General features: G+C 36.3%; 1 protein-coding gene across 1 annotated transcript in view; it reads right to left on the bottom strand.

The window, feature by feature from the left end:
* Positions 1-13,614, bottom strand: part of DIAPH2 (diaphanous related formin 2) — an 888,726-nt gene that overhangs the window by 658,573 nt on the left and 216,539 nt on the right. Inside the window, exons 7-8 of the mRNA XM_029240205.1 lie at positions 475-549; positions 327-396 (exon numbers count right to left, since the gene is read on the bottom strand). Coding sequence (XP_029096038.1) covers positions 327-396; positions 475-549 — 145 coding nt within the window. The remainder of the gene's footprint in view (positions 1-326; positions 397-474; positions 550-13,614) is intronic.

Here is a 13,614-nt window from a genome sequence, read left to right as displayed (position 1 = left end):
TTGTCCTTTACATTAGAATAAAAACTCTCTGTAAGGAAATGGTATTCAACCTATCCCATTTAAATTTTCCTACTACCATGGAAAAAAAAGAGTATTATCTGATTTGGGAACAAGACTTGTATGTTTGCATGATTGCAAAAACCTGCCAATAAATATTTTGTGAAGCAAAGTATATTTTAAATAATATTTAAATGAAACTCATGATGATTTGCATTATAAAGACCCTTTTGAAAACTGAGTAAGCATCCACTATTTTGCCTGTTTCATGGTGTCTGTCGGGCAAGTTCTCACCTTTTGCGACAGAGGCAGAAATAAATACTACTTACCTTATTGTTCATAAATGCTTTGAGGCACTGAATAAGTTTATACTGATTCTTCTTGTCAATATTTTCTTGCCTGAATAAAAGGAAAAAACATATTATGCTGTGCTTAAAAATGTCCCCCATGGTGATTTTTTTTCATGTTTATTCTTACTGTTTCTTGTCCAGAAGCTTTTCCAGCACATCCAACAAGAGTCCAAGACCTTCATGGCCAAAGTTGTTAACCCAGCTATTAAATAAACAAGAAAAAAAAGTATAAATAAGTTTATATAATTAAAACATTAAATATCCCAAATTAAATTTTGATTTTCAGATCTGTTAATCCTGTCTTTATATTGCTTGTCCTTCTTTTTTCCACTCCCATTGCTTTGAGTATTGACTCTATGGGGATGACTCAGAGATCTTTACCTCAATCCCAGACTTCTCTTCACATTTTAGATTGCCCATTCTACAGCACTGCCTGGGTTGTTTCACCAGCGTCGAATACTTAAGCCTGAATTTACAAAGCCAAATTTCTCTTCTCCTATGTCTCTGTTCTCCTAAATCAACTCCTCTTCCATATTCTGATAATAATACTACTATCCCTTGCATCCTTCAGACTTGAAATACTGGCATAATTTCTTGATCCGCAACCTCTTTCACCTTTGCATTTATTCTGTTCATTCATTTAACAAATAGTTATTGAGTTCCCACTAAGTACCAGGCATGTTCTAGGTGATAGAGATATAACTGGCAACAAACTAAGCCCCTACCCTCATGTAGCTTACCATCTACTAAAAGGGAGACAGAGGATAAATAAATAACTATATAATAAAATGTCAATGCTTTGGTACTATGAAGAGAAATAAACCTTGGCAAATGGAATAAGGAGAGCCAGGATGCTATTTTTTAATGTGTAGTCAGAGAAAGATTATTTGATAAGGTGATATTTGAGCAGAGCCTTGAAGGAAATAAGGACTTTCCTAATAGAGGGAATAAAAGCAAATAGGGTGCTGAGGTGGTAGCTAGTGTGCTTGGAATGTTCCAGGATCTGTGAGGAGACCTGTGTGGTCACAGCTGAACAAGCAGGCTTGGAAGCAAGAATGGCAGGAGATGAAGTCCCATGTGTGACAAAAGACTTGAAGACTGATCACGGAGAACTTGATTTGACTTATTGTCATGACCCTACTCTACTACTACTCTACTTCTAGAATGACTCCCTTTCATTGTCTACCATTCTAATTTAGCCCTAGTTACCTTTCCTTTAATATGGCAGAAGCCTCCCAACTAGGGTCTCTGAGGCATCATTCTTTTCTTTTATTCATTTTATAAAATGCCAGATTACCACAGTCTTCTGTCCAAAAATTTTCTCTGGACTATTTAACACATTTCAAGTCCTGATTCTGATCAAGCCTCAACCTACCTTTCTAGCCTCAGGCCTTAGACCACATGTTCCAATAAAAATCAGACATATTCTCTTTCCTGGAGTCTTCCCTGCATTTCTCTGCTTGACCTCATTTTTCATTCTTTCTTCCCAGAAGGTAACTCCAACTCCATCTCTCCCAACCCATCAAGGCTCAACTTGACTGTCAGTTCCTCCATTAATGTTTTCTTCCTGTAAGTCCTCCATCCAAATGCATTATTTTCTCTTTGAATGCCCGTGTTTGTGCATCTCTTACTACTTGACATTATGATTCATACCAAGTGTCTTTACCCACCTTTCTGGATTATAAATTCTCTGAAGACTGTTATATGATCTCGCTCATCTTTCTGTCTCCCATAATGCTTAGCAGAATGGATTACATATAGTCAACACTAAATATTTTCTAATTAAAATTTAATTAAATTTACTGACTTGTGTGGTTAAGAGAATCAGCAGAATCATATTGTCCAAGAACTTTACAAACGTAAATTAACATACAGCAGGATGCCTGTGAAGCAATAATTAAAATCTATACTCAACATATTTAAACCATGACTATAGATCAATTCCACAGGTTTTAAATCACATTTCATATCTACCTAAGGTAAAGCTTATCAACAAAGAAGACACCTAAATTTCTAAGAGACTATCAGTAAGAAATAACAGATCACTGAAGAAAATACATTTAAAAAATAGCTCGAATATTTGGAACCAATCACATCCACAATATATATGGAAACTCATTTTAAACAAATTCTGCTTTAATTTCCACAGAGGAAATGAGAAAAAATCAATATGGCATTGTAATGATAATTGGCAGCAAGCTACTATTCAATTGAGGCATGTAATCAACCAGTACAATGAGCTATTTTCTCTAAAGACTTGATAATCAGTGGGGTGGCAGGAGAAGGAGAAATGGACATCAGCTCTCTAAACATAAAATACTGTATTCTATCACAGACAGAAATCAGCAGATATCCTAACAGCAGAAAATACCCTACAGCAACCTTAAAATAACAGAAATTCTGAACAAATTTATATATACAGCCCTCAGTATCTGCTTTGGCATCTGGAAAGATGAAATAATCTATGATTTCCTTAAATTTAACACTCACAAATTCTTTAAAGATTCTAAATTTTACCTGTTTCTTTTTATACCTAGTGCTATTAAAGTTATTAGGATTATTTGCTTCTTGGTCTAGGGAAGTGTTTGATACAAGACCATGATTTCTATTTGTTCACTTGAAATCAGTCACCCACACATCCCAGACTGTTTCAATTTGGGCAGCTGATGGTACTTTGGTTTCATTCAGTGAAAATTATTATCGGTCTGAAAAAAATAAAAGGATACAATCATGAAACCTAAGTGTGAGGAGGCTGGGCCTATTTATTACAAAGTAGGAAGTGAAAAGTCTTAACTGAGAATATGTTAGGGCAATGCGCAGAGGAGGACTGGTAAGAGTCCTCAGAGCTTTTAAAGTAGAGAGAATGGGAGTACAAAAGGAGCCTTTAGCTAGGGGAATAAAATAATTATGATATAGTAGGACGACACTCAAGAGGTGAAGAGGAAGGGGTACAGCTAGACATACCTTTTTTTTCCTTTGTCTTGCCATTTCTCTGTCCATCAATACTTTGTAGCCTCCCTGCCAATGCTTACTGATCTGGCTGTCTCTGGCTATAGTATACATATATATGTTGTATAGTATAAAAAATATATATATATATAGGATATATATATCTAAAGGTCGTATATAAATATAATATATTTGTTTTTACCCAATACAAAAGTGGCCATGAAATGATTAAGTGGTTTATAAACAAAATGTTGGCTACTGTATGTAGGCAGGAATTTTGATACTGCAACACCAGGGTAAGTATAAATCGGTGGTTCTCAAGGTGTGTGTCCCAAACCAGGGACATCAACAGCATTTGGAAATTTGTTAGAAATACAAAATTCTTGGGTCCCACCCCAGGCCTACTGACTCAGCAACTCTGTGGGTGGAGCCCAGAAATGTGTTTTAATTACTCCTCCAGGTGATTCTGATGTTCACTCAAGTTTGAGAACCCCTGGCATAGAACAATGGTTTGCTGAGAAGTGGAGGAAGCCTTTCTCAAGCAGGACTCCAGGCTCAAAATTCAAGATTGCTCTAAATACCCTCCCAACCATACTGTACATTCCCACTGCCACAGAACAGAGATGAGGAATCCAGTCAAAGCAAGTACATTTGGTATATTTTACAGTCTGCCAATTCCAGCTCTGAGTTATGCAGTACTAACTGGAATATCTAGAAGTATAAAAATACAGTTGATCACTCCATTTAAAATCTGACTCAGATTGCAGAAAAAGATAAAGACATCAATTTTCTGTAGTATCTCAGCTTTGAAATAAGAAATTGCAATTTATCATGGACCCCAAAGTTATAAGAGACACAGAAGCAACAGAGGATAATGAAGAACCAAGCAGCAGAAAAAATGGGCGAGGAAGATGAGCTCTTATAATTTCCATAACCACTCTGAACACAAGGTTTTTTTCCCTTTCTTTATATTGGGATATGATTTACATACAGTAAAGTTCATCATTTTGAGAAAATATAGTCGTGCAACCCCTAACACAAACAAGATTTGGAACATTTCCACCACACCAAAATATTCCCTCATTCCCCTTTTGTAGTCAATCCCTTTTCCTTACTCCCAGTTGCCTGGCAACCACTTACCTGGTTTGTGTCCCTATAGTTTTGCTTTTTCCAGAATGTCATTAGAAATGGAATCATACTGTATACAGCTTTCAGTGTCTGGTTCCTTTCATTTAACATAAATATTATGATATTCAACTATGTTATTGCATGTATCAGTAGTCCATTCCTTTTTATCGTATGGATATAACACAATTTGTTTATCCATTCATCAATTGATGAATATCTGGGTTGTTTCCAGGTTTTGATGATTATGAATAGAGCTGCTATAAACATTCACATGTACGTATTTGTGTAAGCATATATTTTCATTTCTCTTGGGAAAATAACTAGGGGTAGAATTACTGGGTCTTATGATAAGTGCATGTTTCAATTTTTAAAAACTGCTTTCCAAAGTGGCTATACCATTTGGGACTCCTTCAGCAAAGTGTAACAGCTCTAATTGCTCCAGATCCTTCAAACACTTCATATTGTCAATTTTTTTGACTTTAGCCATTCCCAAAAGTGTTTTCACATAAAGAAACTGAGAAGCAAAGTAGCTAAATAACTTGCAAAACATCATTCAACAAGTATCAGTTCTAGGACTCACACCCCCACACCTAGGTCTGACTCCAAAGCCCATGTTTATTTCAATCATACCATTAGAAATTACTAACAGGACCAGTACATGGTTTCCTGTAACATCTGGCTCATGGCTCCAGCAATAACTCATTGAAGAAGAATTAGTGGTTGTTCCAGTACTATATTGGGCTTAAACCTACATATCTATGTCTAGACACAGAATTACATGTTTTGTAATATTTAACAGCTTACTTCATTCATTTAGGTGTGATAGGTAATTTTCAACCCACATTTTTCTTGTCTTTCAAAGTCCTAAGCTTCATAAGAAATCTACCAAATACTGTCAAAGAAAGATATCTGGAGACTCCAACTAAAACTTCCAATCAAATTTAGGTACGGCAGCTTATTGGAAAGAACAGAGCCAGATGTAGCTTATACATTTTTTTTTTTTAAAGATGGGCTATAGCCCATAATCTCATTTCTTGGTATTAACATATTGGTGATTCCATAATCTCATTTCTTGGTATTAACATATTGGTGATTTTATGTTATCAAGTTACCTACGTTAAAGAGTTGTCTTCACATGCTACAAATACATGGTGATATTTGTAACCATGACTTGACAGGGGACCAGGTGGAACAAATGAATCACCCAAACAAAAACAATAGAAAGATCAGTGAGGGCAGTTAACATACGAGTGAGCAAGAGTCCAAGATTAGATCTGAACACTGAAAAAGAAGCCAGGAAAATTTTCTAGGGAAGAAGAGGACTGACCCAAAATGAGACAGTATTTTCTGACCTTAGGTATAAAAGGTGTGGCTATATCTATAAGGCAGTCCAACATCCCTATATTGCTCAAGAAGTTAAAAATTGGGCTTTCCTGGTGGCGCAGTGGTTGAGAGTCCGCCTGCCGATGCAGGGGATACAGGTTCGTGCGCCTGTCCGGGAAGACCCCACATGCCGCGGAGCGGCTAGGCTCGTGAGCCATGGCCGCTGAGCCTGCGCGTCCGGAGCCTGTTGCTCCGCAACGGGAGAGGCGAAAGCAGTGAGAGGCCCGCGTAGCGCAAAAAGAAAGAAAGAAAGAAAGAAAGAAAGAAAATTAGAGATCTTTTTCCACGTTTACTCAAAGGTCAGAAAAATAAGCCTCCATTCATCAATGGACTATCTCTGTGAGATCGCAGAGTGACATGGTTAAGTGCATAAGCTTTAGAAGAAGACAGATCTAGGTTCCAATCCCATCTCTGTCATATTCTAGCTGCGTTATTTTTGATCGGTTACTTAAAACCTCTAAGCTTTAAAATAGGGAGGAGAATAGTACCTGTAGCCCAGAAGGCCTTTGTGACTATTAAATGAAACCGTGCACAGTGAACTTGTATTAAGATATTTCTGAAAATATTAAAAATCAAAACCTTGAATGCTCTTTAAATCTTCTTGTCCAAAATACAGTATGATTTTAGGCATAAATTAAAGACTCCTTTTCAAAAATATTAACACTTAATAACATTTCATCCATTCATTCATTGATAAGTATCTTAATTGTATGAAATATGCAGAAGAATCTAAATAGACACTAAACTTCTACTGATTGATTTTTTGGAAAAGATTTAATAATTTAAATATTTGGCACTCATATCACATCATGTGCTTTCTTTAACTTATTGCTATTATTCAACTTTGTGTATATTCATTACTATATTAATGCTGGCCAATTCACATTGAAATAGACATAGAAATTACAATGGTGGGGGAAGGGGGATATGCAGAGAGAGAGAAGTCTATTTATAGTTCATGCATAATTCTGACAGAAAGATATCTAAATATATCAAGGTTTTAAAACAGAAATCTACCCCAGGCTTTCAGAACTTCTGAGGTCATTATTTTTAGAGGGCCCACTTACACTGATTGGCATGATCAAAGGAAAGAAAATCTTATATTTAATGAAAGTATCAGAGAGAAAGTATCATTGAAAGTATCAGAGAGAAAGTATCATTGAACTCTAAGTCCACGAGAAAGCAAGATTCTCCCCTCTCTAGCTCTCCAGGGCAAAACAAAGTAAGGAAAACTCTATAAATGTGCCTATTTTACGAGGAAATGATGTTCTGCTCCCTCACACATAAATGTAAAGGAAAATCCTTCACAGATTCCAAAAACTTCAACCTTTTATCCGTAAGTTGGATATTCAGACTCTGATTTAATTACAGTTCATGTAAATATAACTTAAAATCAGATTAGTGGACGGATGAGTTCAGTATACTATACGCAATACAGATATAACAGGAAGTAGTGACTACATGCACATTTATAATTAGACTGTCCAGATTCACGTCTTTCTTTCAAAAGGCTTAAAGATAAAATTAGGAAGTTCTATCATGAGTCCCATAAGCAGTAAAGGCAGTTGGTCTCATGTACCGAAGTCCAATATTAGTCATGTCATCACTTTATCACTGTTTGTACAGTGCTAAAGGCTAGTATAGAGGGTTACGTGTTTTGTACAAAGAATTTTATTTCTCTCTAATGGTGTTCTATTCCCATGTGTAATCTCATACTACAACCCAAATTACTGGAACATCAAATAAAATGAAGGATAGTCCAGAGTTTCTTGGGGGAATTGATAAAATTGGTAAAATTATAAGACACGAAACAACTAATTCAAAGGGTTGAGGAGACTTTAAAGATGATTGCAAATGGTGTTTACATATTTTAATACCAGAGAAACATCTCATTTTAATACTAATGTTGCCAATGTAATGTTTTCAGTGAAATTAAAACCAAACCTTAGTTATAGGTCCTTATGGAAAGAAAAAGGGTGCTGGGTGATTAAAACTAACGCACAACCCAATACAAACAGTATCATACCTTCAGTCCACATATCAACATCTCCAAACAGTAGCCAAGAAAAACCTAGTATTTTCAGCCTTTTTAAAGGATAATTTGTTCAGCCAAATCAACTTCATAGATAATTCCACTATCAATAACATACATCCGTGAAAAAGATAAATGTTAACAACAAAAACAACATGGATTTGTATATGCTATGACTGCCTTGGTCTTAACCAGATAAAAAAATATATATCCACTCAGGTTTGTCTACATGAAAGTAAATACAATACCCTTGGGCATTTCAATGTCCTTCGAAACTATTGATCATGGTAGATTAGTACATGAACTATTTCTGACCAATTTAGAATATCTATTATTTGTAACACTGCCATTTCCAGACATCTGTACAAATCCCTTTGAAGCATGATATTCACTGACCACTTATTTCACCTGATTCATAAAAAGGTTGAATATGTCAATTTTCCAGCTCTCAGTGGTTTTGACTTCAGTATTGAAACAGGTTACAATTTCCTTAGAAAACACCAAAGAAGACACTCCATCTCTCCCTATATCCTCTGCTTTTTGCTTAAGAGGGTTTTACCTGGCTGCATTTATTCTCCCCATCAGGTCTCATTGGAAAAATCCTGCTCCGTTTCATGCTACTCACACATTTTTTTAAGAGTTGCTCACAACAAATTGTAAATGCCTGAGTTACATATAAAAATCTCCTGAGGGCAATAGTTTAAGTAAAATTCTCCCTCAAAGGATAAAAGTTTCTTATTTATTAAAGTCAATTTCTTAAGCTCTCAAAATTATCAATACTTTGGAGATAGTCATAATGGCTTAAGTCCAAATCTGTTAAAATGCCCAAAAGGCTATCGAACAAAGAATATTTTCCTCCCCACCCTTCTTTAAAAAGTATTCTTAGAAAAATATAAGAGACAGTCTTAGCCTAATGTAATGATGAAAACAAAATGTACCAAAAATGTGAATGAAATTAAAAATAGAGTCTTTAATCTATAGTAAATAGAGGGGAAGCAGGGAGAAAGAGCATTCCAAACATTCAAGCAAAAGCCAGTCATGTTTTAAATTTTCTTCGTACGTTTGAAATTGTGAATATAATTATGTTAGCATACTTAAGTCATCTTCTTAGTGATATAACCAGTCAAACTTATAATAAAATGTTAACTTCCACAGGAAAAATGTATTTTCCTAAGCTAAGTAATAAAGTTAAAATTCTATCACACACTCCACAGGACGTCCAATTTCTTTTAGTAGTGGAATTTTGTTAAAATGAACTTACTCCAGGAAATCACATTCCTAATTTATACACCCTGGAAATGAAAGAGAGCTGACACCAAGTTTATCTATTGTGAATAAGGTTAGAAGTTCTTTGAATGCAAGGAGGAAAACAGAGAGGTATTAGCAGGTACCGCCACACATTTCATTCTTTCCTACACCAATCTGCATGTTATACTAACTGGCTCTGGTGGGCAGCAGAGAAGGTCAGTGAATGCTCTTTCATGGTAACAGGGGTAAGGAGAGTTGAAAGATAATTGCTATTTGATGACTGAACAACAGAAATGCAACAGTCCTTCTCACCTACCAGGTGCAGTTCCAAAAACATATAATTAAAGACTCATTATAGAGTGTGATAGCTATGTAGACAAAGATCAAAGAAATTTAATGTTCCTGAATATTTTTAGCACAGGATAACTGCAACCAAACCACAAAGAACCATTTCTTTGGGTCCTCATGGTGGATATCAAAAAATCTCAGCAAGTTCAAACGTTTTATTGTCTCAGAATGTGATCTGTAATGGTAAATTTCTGGTCTTTTCTAGTTTATCTTTATATAATATTTTAAAACCCCCTTCCCCTAAAACTGATAAAGATACTATGGAAATTATGTGTGTACCTGTATGTACATACGTGCACTCTTAAATATAGTTAAACATCTTAATACATCCAACCTTAATAAATTTTTTCAAAACATAATCATTGAACAATGAACAGTCAAAATCTTTAATAACCCCACATTAAACACCATGAGAATTGTTAAGGCTTATCTAACACAAATTAAACCAAAAAACTCACTATTTTTCTCTTCCACAGTGATATAAATCATCTAAAACAATGACAACAAAACAATAATAATAAACTGTATATGACATACAGATAAAATCTTTATAGGATTACAATGCAGTATAAAGTCCCTAAGAAAGAAATATTAGCCTTCTACTATATTCAACCTGCCTTGCACTCACTTTCAGAAAAATCTAGAAACATAGCTACTCCTAAAGTTACATATTTGATAAGTCTTTCAAAACATACGAATGCTTTTTAAAGAAAGCATAATGCTTTAACTGCTTAAGTAACTTTGACCTCCTTCAAAAATGCAAGGACCGGGCTTCCCTGGTGGCTCAGTGGTTGAGAGTCCACCTGCCGATGCAGGGGACACGGGTTCGTGCCCCGGTCCAAGAAGATCCCACATGCTGCGGAGCGGCTGCGCCCGTGAGCCATGGCCGCTGAGCCTGCGCGTCCGGAGCCTGTGGTCCACAACGGGAGAGGCCACAACAGTGAGAGGCCCGCGTACCGCAAAAAAAAAAAAAAAAAATGCAAGGACTTTCTTTTCAATTGGAACAGTTAAAAACCGAAACAGACACAACTTAAATTAACAACAAGGTTTTATCTTCATTTATAAACAAACCTCTATGAAAGAACATGGACTCACAAGAGTAGCTTTACTGGTTGTGAAATTAAACTGTTACTCCATATTGGCTCCTTCATTTTACAGATGAAGAAAATAAAAGAATTTTATTGACTTGTTTTAGATCACAGAGCTTGTTAATGGCAAAACCATGATTGGAATCAATCATTCCTCAGTCCTTACATACCTCCCATTCAACTATATTATCAACAATTAACAAATATATCACCAATTAGTGGTTACAAGTTTTTTGGTTATTTTCCTTTCATGAAGGAATATTGGATAAAAGTTAAAATATATTCAAATATCATCAATGTGTATATTTAGATGTGAAAGCAATACCAGTGAGGAATTTTTTAAAATTATTTATTACGGATTCTATCAAGAAGGGAAACTTTAGACAATAAACACATCGGGGATATTCAAAAATATATTTTCTTTCTTCTTCCCATATACCAATAAATAAAAGTTAACTTGCTCAGCACAGATGCAGAGCCCTGCCATATTGCAATTCATTATTATAGATTGTAGACATACCAGTGAAGCACAGATCTGTAAACATCCACTTCAAAAAATGTAGCAATTGTTAGTTGATATTTAGCCTGACACAATAATCAAGTATTAGGGAGCACCTGGAAAAAATGGAGCCATTCAACTTTAATTTGGGAATAATAGTTCTTGGTTAGCCTTACTTGCTTCCTTACCCAGCACTAATGAAGTGGTCAGCCATCGGATTGCTTCCGATGGAGTTCAGAACGCAACACCCCAAAATATGGCGCCCTGGCATAATGAATATCTTAAGCTGAAGGAGTCTGAGAAAAGGGCAGAACCAAGAAGGTCACTCTGACCTCACTGCTCCCCAACCCAGCCCCTTCTTCCATGAAAGCAGGAGCTAAATCTCCCATGTAAAAGTCACCCATCCTGCCTGTATGTACCACGTGAAGGAAACGCATTCTTATCATCCGAGGCAGGGAATTGAGGGCGCAGAAGGCTGCATAAAGAAACTTTGTTAAACTAACCCTTATCGTCCTAGTTACTTCTTCACCATTTACTACCCCTAGCCCAAATCCCTTTGTCTTGTCAATTTCTCACAAATTTGTTGTTCCTTTGTCTAAAAGGTATAAAAGCTTCTGGCTTTGTTCAGTTCTCTGGGTCTTCATCCTCTTGTGAAGGCTCCTATGTATATGTAAAAATTCAGTAAAATTTGTATGCCTTTCTCCTGTTAATCTTTGTCAGTTTAATTTTCAGTCACAGCCAGGGACCCTAAGAGGGTCGAGTAAAACTTTTTCCTCCCCTACACTTCCTGCTAACCTCCTTAACTTCTCTATCCCTCTGTGCTTTGCCTTGCTCACTTTGGCTATAACAAACAAACCCAGTGAACAGTGAACTCTTTGCTGGACAATCAGTTCCTCTGTCAATTCCTGTCTGCAAAGGGAATGAGGCCTGAACTAGAGTATTGACAATAGAAACGTAAAAACTACGCAAGAGATATTGCAAATAAGAAAATGGGCAAGTGTGATGAACAAGGAGTCTCAAAGATGACACCAAATCATACACACAGGGCTCAAAGCCAAATCCTTGAATAGATGGACGAGTGCTCTAAGTCCAGAATCATGCTTACCTAAGCTCCACAGTATGTGTTCAGCATGGTGCTTGTATCTCCACAGTATTATTTGATAATTCATATTTATCTAGCATCCCTCCTATCAATATGTTTCAGAAATTTCCAGCCACATATTTGAAAAATCCATATGCATGTATAATTTGTTCTTGCCCCTCGAAATTAACTCCTCTATAGCTGTCTCTTCTTAACTTTTATTACTCCAATTTTCCAAGATCATTTGAAAGAGTTGAGAAATGCATGAAGGTGAATGCTTGCATCAAACTACTGTCATCAGCAAACACATGATTCCAACATGTAAAATAAATTCTGTCATTTATAAACAATACTAAATAATAGCAGAAACCAAAATTAATGAAAAGCTCACATGATAACACAGCACAGTGTATCCTGCATTCTATTCCTGGGAGAAAGTAATGATGAGGAAATAAACTGACAGAAGTTTTCTTCAAGATACAAAACATGTCATAAGGTCAGAGAATATCCCTAGGGCAATGTCCCATACCACTTACAATTAAAATATTTTGCCATTTTAATTGATGCTTATAATGTTGACCTCAACAACATTACAAAATTCTTAAACATTTTCTATATCAAAGAAAAATGCTTAATATAGTTTTAGTGCTGGATTCATTTCAGGGTATTCTTATTCTTTGACAAATGTTAATTCACATATGGAAATTTATGATAACTCAATTTTTTAAAATCCATTTAACACTCCAGTTTAGCACTTAGTCTTTAATACTTTTTGATGAATGAATGTTGAATGCACCAATTTAAGAAACGACATCCAGGTAACTCTCTTGGAAGCTGGTATCAAGGGTGGTATGGTACCATAGCCTTGCCCTAAAAAAACCTATAGCAATCCTCAGTACTCAGGCAGCACCCTCCAAAATAGAATTAGACCAAATCTGCGTATTTTCAGTAATGCTGGGTGCTGCAGAACAGACCTAACAAATAGGAGTGGGTTGATTCTGAGCGTATGAAGGTTTGAGATTCACATTCATATGGCAGACTACTAAGCTAGCTATCTCACCTGAAGCTGATTTACTTTTTCAAAGTACACTACAATGTTATACTGCCTTCTATGTTCTCCCTTCATGGATTCCATCTCAACAGAAGATTTTCAGGTTTAAACTGCCCGATGTGAGAGGCCATACACCTGCAGCTTTACTGACCAGGTGGGAAATCTCCCCAAATTAGCTGCCCATTATCTAACACCGATCAAACAGCTGGGGTCATAGAGCAAACACTGTTATCTAGTGCACATGGATCTTCTTTCAATCGACTACACAGAATACCTGCGCTCCAGGTGCTAGCTGGCATCTTTTTTTTTTTTTTTTTTTTGTGGTACGCGGGCCTCTCACTATTGTGGCCTCTCCCTTTGCGGAGCACAGGCCCTGGACGCACAGGCTCAGCGGCCATGGCTCACGGGCCCAGCCACTCCGCGGCATGTGGGATCTTCCCGGACCGGGGCACGAACCTGC

Source organism: Monodon monoceros, unplaced genomic scaffold (assembly GCF_005190385.1).
Source record: "Monodon monoceros isolate NGI ecotype Baffin Bay Population unplaced genomic scaffold, NGI_Narwhal_1 Super_Scaffold_22, whole genome shotgun sequence".
Lineage (NCBI taxonomy): Eukaryota > Metazoa > Chordata > Mammalia > Artiodactyla > Monodontidae > Monodon > Monodon monoceros.
The sequence above is the reverse complement of the archived record's forward strand: the minus strand, read 5'-3'. Positions and strand labels throughout refer to the sequence as shown.